This window comes from Oncorhynchus nerka, linkage group LG7, assembly GCF_034236695.1.
Source record: "Oncorhynchus nerka isolate Pitt River linkage group LG7, Oner_Uvic_2.0, whole genome shotgun sequence".
Lineage (NCBI taxonomy): Eukaryota > Metazoa > Chordata > Actinopteri > Salmoniformes > Salmonidae > Oncorhynchus > Oncorhynchus nerka.
In genome coordinates this window covers 53,282,155-53,299,203 of record NC_088402.1, presented here as the reverse complement: position 1 = coordinate 53,299,203, position 17,049 = coordinate 53,282,155, and the positions used below count along the sequence as shown (strand labels likewise).

At 43.4% G+C, this 17,049-nt stretch overlaps 2 protein-coding genes across 2 annotated transcripts in view; one reads left to right on the top strand and one right to left on the bottom strand.

Annotated features, from left to right (window-relative positions):
* Window positions 1–6,298: 6,298 nt before the first annotated feature.
* Window positions 6,299–8,089, top strand: LOC115131920 (sperm microtubule inner protein 11-like). The gene is made up of 4 exons (XM_029664010.2): window positions 6,299–6,602; window positions 7,039–7,257; window positions 7,349–7,487; window positions 7,585–8,089. The coding sequence occupies exons 1-4, from the start codon at window positions 6,467–6,469 to the stop codon at window positions 7,631–7,633; spliced, it is 543 nt and encodes a 180-aa protein (XP_029519870.1). The 5' UTR covers window positions 6,299–6,466; the 3' UTR covers window positions 7,634–8,089.
* Window positions 8,090–8,762: 673 nt separating this feature from the next.
* Window positions 8,763–17,049, bottom strand: part of LOC115131919 (adenylate cyclase type 6-like) — a 60,462-nt gene continuing 52,175 nt past the window's right edge. The window contains exons 9-23 of the mRNA XM_029664009.2: window positions 16,637–16,778; window positions 16,038–16,166; window positions 15,749–15,777; window positions 15,406–15,553; window positions 15,180–15,277; window positions 15,008–15,095; window positions 14,796–14,912; window positions 14,549–14,707; window positions 14,127–14,302; window positions 13,973–14,026; window positions 13,648–13,780; window positions 13,263–13,526; window positions 12,868–13,072; window positions 12,518–12,642; window positions 8,763–12,183 (exon numbers count right to left, since the gene is read on the bottom strand). Coding sequence (XP_029519869.1) covers window positions 12,055–12,183; window positions 12,518–12,642; window positions 12,868–13,072; window positions 13,263–13,526; window positions 13,648–13,780; window positions 13,973–14,026; window positions 14,127–14,302; window positions 14,549–14,707; window positions 14,796–14,912; window positions 15,008–15,095; window positions 15,180–15,277; window positions 15,406–15,553; window positions 15,749–15,777; window positions 16,038–16,166; window positions 16,637–16,778 — 1,996 coding nt within the window. The 3' untranslated portion in view covers window positions 8,763–12,054. The remainder of the gene's footprint in view (window positions 12,184–12,517; window positions 12,643–12,867; window positions 13,073–13,262; window positions 13,527–13,647; window positions 13,781–13,972; window positions 14,027–14,126; window positions 14,303–14,548; window positions 14,708–14,795; window positions 14,913–15,007; window positions 15,096–15,179; window positions 15,278–15,405; window positions 15,554–15,748; window positions 15,778–16,037; window positions 16,167–16,636; window positions 16,779–17,049) is intronic.

The window sequence follows — 17,049 nt, the reverse complement described above, 5'->3', positions numbered from 1 at the left end:
GAGTCAAGTTCTTCCGCACTGATCTCGACAAACCATATCTGTATGGATCTCACTTTGTACACTGGGGGCATTGTCATGCTGAAACAGGAAAGGGCTCTCCCCAAAACAGCCCTAGACCATTATTCCTCATCCACCAAACTTTACAGTTGGCACTATACATTGTGGCAGGTAGCGTTCTCCTGACATCCGCCAAACCCAGATTCCTCCGTCGTACTGCCAGATGGTGAAGCGCGATTCATCACTCCAGAGAATGCTCCAGAGTCCAATGGCGGCGAGCTTTACACCACTCCAGCGGACACTTGGCATTGTGCATGGTGATCTTAGGCTTGTGTGTGGCTGCTGGGCCATGAAAACCCATTTCATGAAGCTCCCGGCGAACAGTTCTTGTGCTGAGGTTGCTTTCAGAGGCAGTTTGGAACTCAGTAGTGAGTGTTGCAACCAAGGACAGAAAATGTTTACACGCTCCGCGTTTCAGCACTCGTTCTGTGAACTTGTGTGGTCTACCCCTTTGTGGCTGAGCCGTTGTTTCCACATCACAATGACAGCACTTACAATTGACCATGGCAGCTCTAACAGGGCAGACTTGCCGGAAAGATGCATCCTATAATGGTGCCACGATGAAAGTCACTGAGCTCTTCAGTAAGGCTATTTAAGGCCAGGACAGTCTGTCACTTTCAGTCAGGCTTATAACACCTTCTGTACCACAATCTGTGCTAGAATCATTCGGCAGTAGTATCTTTGTGAGCAGGGAGGCAGGAGCAGTGTGCAGGATGCTGTAAACGGTTGCTGACACTGAAACAATTATATTATTATGATATACAGTACCAGTCAAAGTTTGAACACCTACTCATTCCAGGGGTTTTCTTTAATTTTACTATTTTCTACATTTTAGAATAATAGTGAAGACATCAGAACTATGAAATAACACATATGGAAGAGACCAAAAAAGGTCAAAACAGAAAATATTTTATATTTGATATTCTTCAAAGTAGCCACCCTTTACATTGATGACAGCTTTGCACACTCTTGGCATTTGGGCTCCTGAGTGGTCTAGCGGTCTAAGGCACTGCAACTCAGTGCTAGAGGTGTCACTACAGACCCTGGTTTGATTCCGGGCTGTATCACAACTAGCCGTGATCGGGAATCCCATAGGGCTTTGCACAATTGGCTGAGCATCGTATGGGTTAGGAGAGGGGTTGGCCGAGGTAGGCCGTCATTGTAAAATAAGAATTAGTTCTTAACTGACTTGCCTGGTAAAATATATTTTTTTATCTCAACCATCTTCAGGAGGTAGTCACCTGGAATGCATTTCAATTGCCTTGTTAATTTGTGTAATCGCTTTCCTTCTTAATACGTTTGAGCCAATCAGTTGTGTTATGACAAGGTTGGGGTGGTATACAGAAGATAGCCCTATTTAATAAAATATCAAGTCCATATTATGGCAAGAACAGTTCAAATAAGCAACGATTATTAACAGTCCATCATTACTTTAAGACACAGTCAATACAAAAAGCTCGTCCTTGCAGTGGCAGACCACGTGTAACAACACCTGCACAGGATCGGTACATCTGAACATCACACCTGCGGGACAGGTACTGGATGGCAACAACAACTGCCTGAGTTACACCAGGAATGCACAATCCCTCCAATAGTGCTCAGACTGTCCACAATAGGCTGAGAGAGGCTGGACTGAGGGCTTGTAGGCCTGTAGGTCTGTAGGCGGTTTTGTCTCACCAGGGGTGATGGTCGGATTCGTGTTTATCGTCGAAGGAATGAGTGTTACACAGAGGCCTGTACTCTGGAGCGGGATCGATTTGGAGGTGGAGGGTCCGACATGGTCTGGGGCAGTGTGTCACAGCGTCATCGGACTAAGCTTGTTGTTACAGGGAAGACATCCTCCTCCCTCATGTGGTACCCTTCCTGCAGGCTCATCCTGACATGACCCTCCAGCATGACATTGCCACCAGCCATACTGCTCGTTCTGTGCGTGATTTCCTGTCAGTGTTCTGCCATGGCCAGCAAAGAGCCCAGATCTCAATCCCATTGAGCACGTCTGGGACCTGTTGGATCAGAGGGTGAGGGCTAGGGCTAGGGCCATTCCCCCCAGAAATGTCCGGGAACTTGCAGGTGACTTGGTGGAAGAGTGGGGTAACATCTCACAGGCAAATCTGATGCAGTCCATGAAGAGGAGATACACTGCAGTACTTAACCTCTTGAGTGTAGGGGGCAGTATTTTGATGTTTGGATGAAAAACGTACCCAAATGAAACTGCCTATTTCTCAGGCCTAGAATCTAGAATATGCATATAATTGTCTGATTAGGATAGTAAAATACTCTAAAGTTTCCAAAACTGTCAAAATATTGTCTGTGAGTATAACAGAACTGATATTGCAGGCTAAAACATGAGGAATATCCAACCAGGAAGTGCAGTTTTTCCTGAAACCTCTCTTTTCCATTGCATGCCTTCCCTCAATTTAAAGGGATATCAACCAGATTCCTTTTCCTACGGCTTCCACATGGTGTGAATAGTCTTTAGACATAGTTTCAGGCTTTTATTCTGAAAAAATAATCGAGAAAGATCACATCGTGTCATTGGATGGCTGGGTGCCAGCAGAGTTTTGCATGCGTGAGCAGCTTGGAGCAGACATTTTCTCTCTCACTCCTATTGAAAAAGCTACAGTCCGGTTGAAATATTATCGATTATTTATTGTAAAAACAACCTGAGGATTGATTAGAAAAAACGTTTGACCTGTTTCTACAAACTTTACTATTTGGAATTTTCGTCTGCCCCATCGTGACCGCTCGAGCAAGTGGATTTCTGAACATAACGCGCCAACCAAAGGGAGGTTTTTGGATTTTAAAAGAATCTTTATGGAACAAAAGGAACATTTATTGTGTAACTGGGAGTCTCGTGAGTGCAAACATCCGAAGATCATCAAAGGTAAGCGATTAATTTTATTATTAAGAAGTTAATGCAGCTGGTGGCCACACCAGATACTGACTGTTACTTTTGATTTTGACCCCCCCCTTTGTTCACGTACACATTATTACATTCCTGTTAGTCACAAGTCTGTACAACTTGTTCAGTTTATGTCTCAGTTGTTGAATCTTGTTATGTTCATACAAATATTTTGCTGAAAATAAATGCAGTTGACAGTGAGAGGACGTTTCTTTTTTTGCTGAGTTTAAATGCTTCACAGAGTTCAAGTAACAGACACATCTCAACATCAACTGTTCAGAGGAGACTGCGTGAATCAGGCCTTTATGGTCGAATTGCTGCAAAGAAACCACTACTAAAGGACACCAATAAGAAGAAGAGACTTGCTTGGGCCAAGAAACATGAGCAATGGACATTAGACCGGTGGAAATCTGTCCTTTGGTCTGATGAGTCTAAATTTGAGATGGTTGGTTCCGCCGTTATTTGTTTTGGAAGTTACAAGCCTGAAACCTTGAACATAGACTGCTGACACCCTGTGGAAGCCATAGGAATTGCATCCTGGGAGCTAGAATTCAGTATGCCCCTATACAATCCATTGTAAGAGCATTGTCTCTCAAAAAACAAAAATTCCGGTTGATTTGTCTTTGGATTTTCTCCTATCATATCTATTGTGTTATATTCACCTACATTATTTTAACATTTCTACAAACTTCAAAGTGTTGTCTTTCCAATGGTACCAATTATATGTATATCCTGGCTTCAGGGCCTGAGCAACAGGCAGTTTACTTTGGGCAAGTCATTCAGGCGGAAATTGAGAAAAAAACATTTGTGGTCTATTTATTGTGTTCCTTCTGAACCACTATAAAGAATGTTTGTCACAGTGCCTACAATAAACACAGTACATGCATTATTTGAAAAAAGATGTTAAACTGGCAAATAGAGCACAATGTTGATTTTTTTTTCTTTATTTTCTCTTTCTTCTTCTTTAAAAAAAATAGTAATATGTTTCCTTAGTCATTGTGGTCTTAGTTTACATTTGTGTTGCTGTTCTTGTCCATTAGTGTTCCGTATTTTGTCATGCTCTCCACTACTGCTTCTTCAACAGATTATTTTATTTAACTAGGCAAGTTAGTTAAGAACAAACTCTTATTTAAAATGACAGCCTAGGAACAGTGGGTTGTTCAGATTATTGACCTTGTCAGCTCATGGATTTGACCTGGCAAACCTTTCAGATACTTGCCCAACACTCTAACCACTAGGCTACCTGCCGCCCCAGCTATTGGGGATCCGAATAAAAACTTCTCAGCATATCATCGTTCTTAATGTACCTGTTGTTACACATCTTCCCTGCTCACCTTTTGTCTCAAGCACATTGTTCGATAAAAAAAAATAATAATGGAGCAAGAAGAGCATCTGTCAAAATGCAATTATATCTGGATGTTTTGTAACATCTCAACCTTTTGAACAGACCCCTGCTTCTTCGCCCAGGCTCCACGGCAAAGTCTAAATGGGATACTTGGGACGGTTAATGTAAGGGTTATGTAAGGGCAGGGTTGGTTAAAATGAGTGTAACCAACGTCACATAGCCCCTGAGAAGAAAGGCACACGGACACCCACACTTCAAGTTGACTCGGTTTTGATCTGCAGTAAAAGATATCAAACAGTGATGACAGGCATTGACAGGACGGTCACAGCCACATGTTCACTGCTGTCAGAATATCTCTCAGACTCAATCCACAAAGTGATCATATAGTATACATGCGTTGTTAAAAAATAATTTAAATGCAGAAAAGCATATCTGCAGTAAAAGATATCAAACAGTGGTGACAGGCATTGACAGGACGGTCACAGCCACACGTTCACTGGTTAGGTAGGACACAATATATATTTTAAGATATGAGCAACAGTAATGATACATGTCCTCAATGTGAAGTGATATTAATCCATAAATACAGAGCACAAGCACAACCCTTTTTATATAAACCTATTAAGGTAGTAAGATAATCACATTCGCTATTGACTTTGACACTATTGTGACAGGTTTAAACAGTTTTTATTTACAGAGGAAGAGGACACAAACCTGCTCTCAGAATATCTCTCTCAGACTGAGGAGCAGGCAGACCAACTTCCCAAATCAGGGAGAAGCACTCAAAAACCCACTAGTTGTTCTTTCAAAGAAAATAATACAAAAATGGTAAGTCCGAAAACCTCTCGTATGCCAACCTTACTACAATGGCAGCAAATATTCTTATGAATTCAACAACACATAATGAAAGGAAACTTTATTTGTATCAGTGGGTGAAACCAGTGAATGGTTTCACCCACTAGTCTACCCGCGAACTGCGGCGTTCTTCGATATCTACATTGCGGGTGAGGTTGATGGAAACTCTTCATTTTCACTTTGTCACATGAGCATGAGGTTGTAAGTAACAATACATCTACAGTAGCTATTACAGTGAAAGAATACCATGCTATTGTTTGAGGAGAGTGAACAGTTATGAACTTGAAAATGTATTAATAACCCAATTAGGCACATTTGGGCAGTCTTGATACAACATTTTGAACATAAATGCAATGGTTCATTGGATCAGTATAAAGCTTTGCACATACACTGCTTCCATCTAGTGGCCAAAATCTAAATTGCTCCTGGGCTGGAATTATACATTATGGCCTTTCTCTTGCATTTCAAAGATGATGGTACAAAAAAAAAATGAAAAAATAACCTTTTTTTACCAGATCTAATGTGTTATATTCTCCTACATTAATTTAAAATTTCCACAAATTTCAAAGTGTTCCCTTTGAAATAGTATCAATAATATGCATATCCTTGCTTCAGGTCCTGAGCTACAAACAGTTAGATTTGGGTTGTCATTTTAGGCAAAAATGGAAAAAAGGAGCGGATCCTTAAGAGTCACATTAGCCTGCGTTAGCGCGGGGGACTCACCGATCCTATTGTACACTATTGTGGAGAGATGTACTGTTTGGATTCTTTACATACAATAGAAATAAGCGGAAACATTTTTATGTAATTAATTTCATTATTCTTTTGGCCAAATTTCATATACACGAATGTAAATTTACAAACAGAAAACCACATTTTCGTACCCTACAAAAAGAAATTGAACTGTATTTTAAGACGGTTTAATGCTCTACTAACAAAAAAGCTGTTAGAATTGTAAGTATATGCATGTTCCTTAAGGTCCTTGTGTAATTGTAATGTGATATTGTATCCCCTAGCTCGATTGTCTATTGTTTGTAATCTATGTATGCTTGTGTTCCCTCATGTGCTTTATGTATTGATTTGTTGTTAATAAAAATCATTTAAAAAAGACTCACCGATCCTGTAGACCGGTTGGGTTTAGGGAGGATAGGAACGTGCCAAGGATTCAAAATAGCGCTAACCCCGGCTCCACCCACTGATAGGCGGAAGTCCAGCTGATGGTTGGTATTTGTTACCATGGTTCCGTGTAAAACAGAAGACATTGTGATTTATTTACAGAGCGCTTGCCTTGACTTGCCCACGTTTTTATGCTATCCTGGACAGCTTCAGACTGTTGCTGGCGACGGTACTTGATGGCTTTCTTCGGGATAACACATTTGGGCTATCAAAATCCCATCGGAGACAAGATGCTAGTGAATCCACGAGCGTCTGCTTCCCACGTTGGTGAGTGACAAGGGCTTTGTTAATTCGATCTACATTGGCCTTTGGTTTGGGCAATTCCATAGTAACGGAATTACGCTGAGATTCAGATGTTTCACTTTAAAATGTAGCCATACCAAACAAAAAACATTGATTTCAAAGTTTAACAAACAATATTGATTTCAAAGTTTAACAAACAATATAACTCTACTATGCACATGGATTACTTTTAACAATTTCCAAAGACATTTTTCCAAAAACACATTTACCGGAAGAACTGTGTAGTAACAGAATAAAATTGAGGGACATTTAAAAAAAATTTTTTTTTACCTTACTTGGTTATTATTTCTAAACATGAACATTTTAGCTAAATGTTCAATTATTAATGTTCAATTATAATAATTCCACATTTGTCAGTCTGTAAATTATGATATAAGCTGACATGGATAATCATTTGAAGGTAAAAGCACGCCAGACTCCCTGACCTTTACAGATGAGGTTGATTTAAGGAGCTGTACCAAACAGTCAAGACTGCCCCCTATCCAAGCCCAGAGGGGACCCCCAAAATGCACTGATACCTGCAGCATCTACAACCAGCCACCTCCTTTCAGCCCAGACATACACCAGGGGAGCCAGGAGCGATACAGAGAGATGCTCAAACGGGTTCAGACACCCAGATGTTAGTTTATGTGACCTTCTTTTTGCATTAATGGAATACACTTATCATCCCTAGGATCAGTATTGACTGACATGGGCTCTATCTTCCCTAGCCCCAAACCAGCTGTACTCAGTGCCCCTGACAGACAGCCAGCAGTATGGATGGTGGATGCCCAATGGAGGCCAACAGAATACGCAGGAACGCTGGACCCAAGTCAGACGATTCCCCCGCAAGAACAGTGAGATGACCAAGTGAGTGTCATGTCTGACTTTAGCTTCACAATTTGTTTCTTGGAAGTCAGATGTGCCAGTGGCCTTGTTCTCACTCTGCCTACTCCTTTTCCCTCAGGTTCGTGAAAGAGATGTCAATGACGGACCGGGAGTTCAGCTTATTCTGATTTCCTATCCTGCAGTAAGACACGCATTCCCACGATCCCAAGACCATTGGGGCTATTGTAAGGACTCTTGTGGTTTGATAAACGGCCACTTTCGTCATAGCATGCTATATATTTTGGAGCTACTGTATCATGTAGTCAATTGACGTCTGCCTTTCAACTGGTACAGTTGAGCTGTTGCCTCCCTCCAGAGGAATGAAATGGTAATACCCACAAGGAAAGAATAGGGAGTTTTGTTTCAGTAATTAGCTACTGTCACTCAGTAAGAGCATTCAGTAGACCTTAGATCATTCAGGAGACCTTGGGGACAGTAACTGAATATCTGGGATCGGGTATATTGTTACGGAATAGTGTCTAGCTGCCAAATATTTCATAGTGTGTTTGTATTTTTGGTAAACCTTGTATTTTGCATCATTTCAGTACATCAACCAAAGCAATACAATGATAACTATAAACGTTTTCCTTGTGTTACCTTTTGAAACTTTTTTCTACATCAGCTAACATTACAGTATCATTATTAGGACATATGAGGTCAAAGGAATATCCAGATATGTTTTTTTTTATGTTACTGGAACGTTATTAGGCACCAGTCATTTTTGAAAACTTTCTGTCGGTACACTTTTGGCGGCTTAACCGGCCTTCAGACATCCATGATCTTTGCCCTATCCTAACTCCTCCCTCGCCTGGTAGGATCCTTCCCTGTTCTCTCGTTTGCAGTGTGCTTTAACCTGCTAGTCCCTTTCCGATATGCACGTGTAAATGTAATGATCTGGGAGAGAGCCACTCTGCCCGACGAGCGACGCTGTTTCCGATTACAGGGTCATTGAGTGAGTCAGTCAACCAACGCACCCATCTCAATGGTGGCCTTTAACAATTCAGAGGACGTGGCTGTAGCTACCAAGTTCCTGTATGTTTGGCACTGCAACTCCTTCATGACAGTGCATGGAGGAACAAAGCTACGAATCCTCTCCTGTATGAAAGTTTGTGGGTATCTGTGGCTGCTTGCTCTCAACATCCTCTAAGGCTTTCATTGGTCAACATCTGCTCAATGACAATCAGCCAATGGTAATCAGTTTTTACAGCAGGTAAAGAAAGCTGCACTAATACCGCATACAACTAATCAAAACAGCCATTGATTTTAGATGTTTTTTTATTCAAGGGGAAATGTTATTTTTCTCTTTGTCAAAGTCCCCAACTCTTGTCCTTCAACTCAGGGGTAGAAAACAAACTAACAAAAAGGAAAGGGTTCGAAAAGGGTTCATTAGGCCTGGACAAAACACTGTTTCAGTAGCACTGGGACAACCCTCTTCCTCCCCTGTCCCCTAAAAACATCCCAAGAGTCAACAATCAACCTCCACCCAACCCAAAGACAGGACAGCCCATAGAAATAGAATGGACACAACGTGCATCATCTTACTTACCACATCCATTCTATGTATTTTATTTCTACGTGAATCACTCTTAGTTGGTCACCTATGTCATTTATCGATCCCATGACCTTTACTGTTGCTTGGCGGTCCCACACGCTCAAGGCCAAATATCACTGCACTGGGAGGGACCAATAGCATGAGGCAGTATTAGCTTGCTCTGGTACGAACATGATCAACTGTTACTGTAGTTGCCATAGTTAAGTATGGTAGAGAGAGGAACGATGACTGGGGTGTTTTGAGGATGTTATGGGGAAACGTAAAGTCAAAATGAACTCAGTGTTAAATGCTAAGGTCAATAAATGATTTAGATGAGCTTTCACAGGCTCTCTCTCTCTACCCTTCCCTCTCTATGTATAACATACTGTGAAACTCAGATGTGGCAATCAGGCACAGTTCCTGCTCACACTGTATTCTCCAGTGGCTTGTTCAATTAAGCTAGAGTTCAAGTAGGAAATACTGCTCACACTGCTGATTGTGTCCCGTCTCTCTGGCCTGAAGTCCGATAGGAAGGGGATCAGCTCTCTACCTGACTGAGTTGAGTCTTGAAGTAGTGTTTGCGCAATAAAAAGGTACAGTGTATAATTAGTTTATCTGCGTGTAAACACTTCAGTCCTTCGCGATTGGGGAATATGCACCACTTGGGGTTTGATGCAAAAGCGACAGCTAATGGGTATGTGTCAGAAGGTCTAGAGCCAGTGTTTGAATACTGTAGGGTGGTGAGGGAACAGCGCTGAGTGAGTTGGCTGCAGTTGATCAGTTGGTACCAATGAGCTTGAGCTTTACGTCTGGCATTTTAAAAGAAAGCGTTCTGCTCTTTGATCCTTATCGTTGGAATGGAAATATCATAATGAGCATAATAATGAATCATAATTCTAATCATAATAATAACAGCCATAAGAATAACGCAAATGATGAATACAGAGGTGATACAAGATACCCGACGTTAAAACAGAATGAAAAATGAAAAGGGGATAATGCAATCAGACATGCTTTAGAGAAGTTAAGTTTGGCAAGAAAGCAGTTTGTCCCATTATTAAAACCTCACAGTGAAAATAGTTATGGGCCTTCAAGATGACAAAGCACAGTAATCATTATTTTCCTTGTCAATCTACACACAATACCCCATAATGACAAAGCACATACAGGTTTTATATATATTTTTTAAATGTATTACAATATTCACATAAATATTCAGACCCTTTACTCAGTACTTTGTTGAAGCACCTTTGGCAGCAATTACATCCTTGAGTCTTCTTTGGTATGACGCTACAAGCTTGGCACACCTGTATTTGAGGAGTTTCTCCCATTCTTCTCTGCAGATCCTCTCAAGCTCTGTCAGGTTGGATGGGGAGCGTCACTGCACAGCTATTTTCAGGTCTCTCCAGAGATGTTTAATCGGGTTCAAGTCCGGGCTCTGGCTGGGCCACTCAAGAACATTCAGAGACTTGTCCCGAAGCCACTCCTGCATTGTCTTGACTGTGTTCTTAGGGTCGTTGTCCTGTTGGAAGGTGAACCTTCGCCCCAGTCTGAAGTCCTTAGCACTCTGGAGCAGGTTTTCAATCAAGGATCTCTCTGTACTTTGCTCCGTTCATCTTTCCCTCGATCCTGACTAGTCTCCCAGTCCCTGCCGCTCTAAAACAGGTGGATTCCAATCAAGTTTGAGTCCATAGCAAAGGGTCTGAATACTTATGTAAATAAGCTATTTCTGTTTTTTCTAATTACGAAAATTTGCCATTATGGGGGATTGTGTGTAGATTGATGAGGATTTTTATGTATTTAATACATTTTAAAATAAGGCTGTAATGTAACAAAATGTGGGAAAAGTGAAGGAGTCCGAATAGTTTCTGAATGCATTGTATATATGCACCAGTGCATCTAATGCCCAGGTTTTCCCCTCAATGGTTCTGGGGCATCTTTTTTAGTTTTGAGTCCTTTCATTTCCATTTGCACAGAAAACATACCTCATTGAAAGGGACGGCGCAGTTGACCGTATATGCCTTTATGGCCATGACGTATACAGCTGTGCCTTGGATGCTCAAGCTCTGAGCTGTTATAGCTGGACTGAGCCATGGAGCGGGGAACCAATCTGACAAGGGTTTAGGAGGAGGGGGACCATCATCCTGGGTGGAACTGCCATTTCCTCTCATTTTGTTGAACCTCCCCCGGACTTAAAGGCTTCCAAGCCACTATTTACTATTGAATTACATGTTTTAGAGACGAGGCAGAGTAATTCTACAGATGTCATCGATGATAAACTGTGCTTGACCTCAAAATTAAAGTTGTTACACATTTTGCCCATACTGAGAAATAGCCTTTGGCACTGAAGTACAAAGACTGAGGATATTGCCGTGCAACAGATTGAGTTAGTGATAATGGCAGACTTCCGCGAGAACATAACAGACAAGTCTTGCCTTGTTTTTTGTAAATACTTTGGTCTTTGGTCAATTATTCCTTCTCAATTATACACACACAAATATGCATGTACATACACACCTGTAATAAACTGGATATTTGTGCACATATGTATTCGCACTTTTTCATAAAGGACTTTTTGCACAAAACATCAAGATTAAAATAAATAAGTAACCCAGAAATAAAACATGAGTACCTGTTTCATAATTATCCCGAAATAAAAAATGACTGAAAAAAAATCACACATAATGAAGAAAATAAAAAAAGTAGCCTTATGTACAGCTTTTTCCTTCATTTGACACAGGCTAAAGGCATTGTTTTAAATAGACAAACTTTGCAACTTTCATGTAGCCTCTGAGAGAGAGGCTAGACATGAGAAAAACACTCATCCTAACAAAACATGGCTGCCACACAAGAACACTTTCCTTCTCAAGTCCTGGAGTCTCATAGTCTTTTCTCTTTGCTCGGGTTTCAAGTGATGGCGTCGCTAGTTGTTAGCCGCTAGCTCGCGGTGCCAGTCCTCCCTCGAGTGCTGCTGTGTCCTTGCAGTGGGAATGGTCCCGGCTAGCGCTGCCACGGCTGCTAACTATTGGGCGGTCCATCATTCAGGAAGTAGGTCGTCATTTCCCCTTTCCCCTTGACCTTAACGACCCCACGACACTCCAGAACGTATCCGATATCTGAAAGCACCTGGTGGAGGTCCGTGGTCACCTGAGGAGAGTGCGGAAAAATTAATAACAGAAACAAAAAAGTTGTTGGCTAAAATACAAGGTGAGACATTTTTTTTGCACTATGGCCGTGACCTACTTGATATGATGATATGTATATGTAACTGACAGATGCACACACACAAGCACACTACATGTTTAATGATTTTAAATATGTAATTTGTAAAGTATTTTGTCTGTAATGTCTTTCTCGTTGTGTCGGACCCCCGCAAGACTAGCTGTCGCCATTGGCGCCGGCTAATGGGGACCTTAATGCAAAAAAACATTAGGAGCTGAGTATGAGCTACTGAGTGTTAACTGATTGACATCCTCCATACCTGAATGCGGTCGGGGACTCCTGTGCTGTCCATGCGACTGGCCACGTTGACCGTGTTCCCCCAGATATCGTACTGTGGCTTCCGTGCTCCAATCACCCCTGCCACCACTGGCCCAATGTTCAGACCTGAGAAAAGAGAGCCAGTTATTAACATAGCGGTTATTCATACCAAACTCACGCATCAAACTAAATTCTACTCCATTTACTATCAACCAACTCTCTCTTTGGTCTGCCATACCGGTTTCGATCCCACTCAATTCCTGTCTGTTTCAGGGGTTCGTGTGAACTTCAACCTCACCTAGCTTGTTTAAAGCTTTGTTTTCACTTTTTTTTCAGACTATTTCCCCTCACCTATCTTCATCTGGAAGTTGTTGAAGGAATGCTCGTTGATGTACTTCATCTGCTCCCTCAGTCTCATGGCGTAGTCGGCCAGAGCCGTGATGTGGGAGCGGCCCTCGCGGTCGTAGGTGGAGTCATTGAGACCCGAGGCGGCCATGTAGGTGCTGCCGATGGTCTTGATCTTCTCCAGCTGACGGAACCTCTCCTCACTGATGATCTTAGAGCAGGACAAAACACACACAGGCTCAGGTTCGAGACAGACCAAAAAAAGAATCCTGTTTAAATGCATGAGGACCAAAGATGATAGTACCAAAAATTCACCAAAGGGCAAAAGACACTGAATTAACAATGATACTCGGCCTCCAAAATCCCATGGGCTAACCCTCTCCTATCCTCTCCCTCTTTACCTCGTCAAAGTCGGCGATGATCTCATTGAGCAGCCGGAGGCACTCCACTCCCTCGTTGTTGGCCTCCAGCTCCACGTAGAACTCAGAGAAGTTGGAGATGGAGGCGAACATGACGGCCACACACTCACAGGACTGGTAGTAGAGCTCGTCGTTCCTCCGCTCCCGCGCCAGGAAGTGAGCGGCCACGTCCTTGGGCAGGATGTTGTGGAGGAGGCGGCGGTTGTACGCCTGCAGCTCCTCCATCTCCTCCTTCTCTTCTGTGGCCTGGAAGGAGGATGTGAGGGAGCAATGTTAAGATAGGTGGGGGGGGGGGGGGGGACATCTTACGCTACACTGTTCTGCTTTAGTCAAGGAAGAGGAGTGCTCCCCTGTAGGCTCATGGTACCTGTAGTTTCCAGAGGAAGTCGAGGCGTGACGTGGACTCCACCTGCTGGGCGTGGAGGTAGAGCGCCAGCACAAACACAGTGAGAATCACAGGAGTCATGACCCTCAGGGAAACTTTGGTCTCACTGAACGGGCTGCAGAGAGACGGAAGAGGAGGTCAGAGAGAAATTGCTAGAAAGAAAACAAAGAAAGACACAAGCCAAACCGCAGAAAGACGGAGTGAGTCAAAGAAAGAGAAACTGGGCCATACACACATCCCTACACAGATCTAAAATAATTGTTAAAAAATTTTACGATTTCAGAAAAGCTTTTGAATCCAAACCTACCACTCGTCTGTAGTTTCATTGAAACTGGACCATTGAATAGTTTCATTGAAATCACTGGAGGTGAAAGATAAGAAAAGGGTTTAGTCAAATCCACTTTCAAAGGAAAACATGTACTACCATGTTGTGCCCTCCTGAACGCAGCCCCAGTACTCACAGGGCATTGGAGGTGACGAAGAGGTCAGCGTTGTCGAACAGCGCCACCTGTGGCCACTCCACCAGCAGCAGGAAGGTGAGCTGGATGAGCAGCATGAGGGCCAGCTTGCCTATACTGCTGATCTGGAGGAACACTGAACACGCCAGCAGGGTCAGCAGCACACTGTAGCTGAAATACTGAGGGAGAGAAGGACAGAGAGGATTTGTCAACTTTTAGTCTTCATTGACTGATTGATGATCCGATTGATCTGTTATTACGAAGAACATAAAAGGTATTTTCTGGTCCATATAAAGACGTGTGAAAAACGTCCAATTTGTAAGTCGCTCTGGATAAGAGCGTCTGCTAAATGACTTAAATGTAAAAAAAAATGTAAATGTTGTTTTTCAATCGGCATACCTGACATCAGTGACACACCCACTCACCTCTGGGAAGGGGCATGAGGGGCCCTGGCTGGGACAGATCTCTAGACCCCCGTCTACAGACACAGACAGGTTGCGGATGAGACATGGCGTCACCATGGCAACAGAGATGTTCAGCTCCCGGGAGATACAGACCACCAAGCTCTCTGTGTCACAGGCAAACTGCAACAGAGGAGACGCACACAAAAATGTTAATTTGTGTGTTTGTGTGTGTGTGTGTGTGTGTGCGTGTCAATCTGTTCAGTCTCACCATGTTGACAAAGGCAGAGATGAAGACGAGGATGATGGTGAACACCCCCACCAGAGTGCTGTTGGTACGAGACTGGACTATCTTCTTTGACACCGTCTGCATCGCAGCTGGAAACAGCTGCAGGAGAGGAGGAATAGAGGAAAGAGAGTTTAGAGTCCGGAATGCACGTGGGTGTGTACACTAGGTAATGTGTGTGTCGTGGGGGTTCGTACCTTAACGCAGGAATATATGGCACAGATGAAGAGGATGTTGGCGAGGATGATGAAGATACTGATGTAGATCCCTAGCATGACCGGGGTGCTGCAAGACAAGACACACAGACGGAGGACTCAGAAACGTGTACGCACACGTGCGCATGCGTGCGTGTGTGTGTGTGTCACTCACTGTGGAAATATGACAATCTGGATGAAGGAGATGAAACAGAAGACCAGGAGAGTACAAGCTACGTAACCCCCGAAGCGATCGTCCACCTTCTTCGAATACTACCAGAGAGACAGATCAAAACCCGTTAAAAACGGACTCAGCAGAAAGCATCAGGGGACTTTGACAGTGGATAGGGACGACACAATACTCCAGGGATGAACTAAATAATGCCCAGAGGCAGACAGACCTTTTTTTCCAAGCTGGACGTCTGGAAGGTGAGCAGGAACTTCTTGACGTGGTCCTTCCTCAGCTGGTCGATGCTGCGGGCGTCGATGGCTCGCCCCAGAAACTCATCCACCTCATCCTCGGGGTTCATTGCCTCCTGGGCACCACGGCTGGAAAGGGGGAGAGTAGCGAGGGAAGGGGGAGAGGCGGGAGCGAGAGAACGAGGGAGAGAAGAGAGGTCAAATGGTAAGACCTTTAGAGTACGCGAAAGTGTATCTTGGCGCGTGAGCCTGTCAACCTGCGTGTGTATATAGGTGACGTTATGTGTGTGTATCCCAAAAATCCTCAGGGCAATAACCACTCACTTGTCTTTGCTAGATGACTCATCAATCCCCTGAGAAAGAGAAAGAAAATTAGGATGAACCAACATACAAAAACACAGAGGAGAGATGTAAAACAGAGGGCAATATATAAAACCCTGGCTGTGAGAAGTGCAGCTGGCCCTCAGGAGACAGGGGAGGAGAGACAGCAGAGACAATTGGTGGACACATAGAGCTCTCTCGGGAGAGGTGACATTAATGGGTGAGACGATTGAGAGACTGTAAGTAGAAGCCGGAGAGGTACAGATAAGCCGAGAGAGAGGTCCCGTCTCACCATCTGTCTGAAGACTTTGGAGTCCTTGGTCCTGGAGAACCTTGTGTCGGGCACCCAGGGAGGCATCAGGCCCTCGTTGGAGTTGGACCGCGTCCTCTGCATCTTGGCCATCATGTCCTTCTCGTCTTTCTACACAGAGGAAAGCACACACAGAGAGAGAGAGAGAGAGAGAGAGGTTAGACAAATTGATCCGGTGAAACCCTGGTGTGGATTAAAGGGGTGCAACCCAACATAAAAAAAGACAACGGTTATTCCTGCTCACTTTTTAAGGCATCCCCAAGAGTTTCTAAGCCTGGTGGAAATGTAAAGCTGATCTCTAGTGTCCAGTATAATGTTTGTGGCTAAATAGAGTACAGCTAGGGACCAAACGATGAATGTTCCAGTCGCGTCGGGGACGACTGTAACATTTTAGCTAACCTTAACCTACTTCTCCTAACCAGCTATGTTCATTCTCCTAACCAGCTGCGCTAGTTGTCATAACCTGCTACATAGTCACTTTCGGTCCATAGCGGTACTCCCATCTTGCCAAAACTCTGCATACTGTAACAGAACTGTATGTGTGGTGGTTGGCAGGTGTAGGAAATAGTTTTGTTACTAACCCTTTTCTGGCTGCAGCCCAGCACCAGGAAGGTCTCGATGCTGTTCTCCTTCAGGTAAGCGTTCCTCTCCCCCCCGAACCCAGGCTCCACCTCATAATCCCCATTCAGATACTGCAGAGTGGCCTTGGTGATGTGGATCCTCCTGGAAAAGGGACACAAGGTCAGTCTCTCTCTCTCTCTGTGTCTGTTTTTTATTTATTTTTATTTCACCTTTATTTAACCAGGTAGGCAAGTTGAGAAAAAGTTCTCATTTACAATTGTGACCTGGCCAAGACAACGCAAAGCAGTTCGACACATACAACGACACAGAGTTACACATAGAGTAAAACAAACATACAGTCAATAATACAGTATAAACAAGTCTATATACGATGTGAGCAAATTACATTTACATTACATTTAAGTCATTTAGC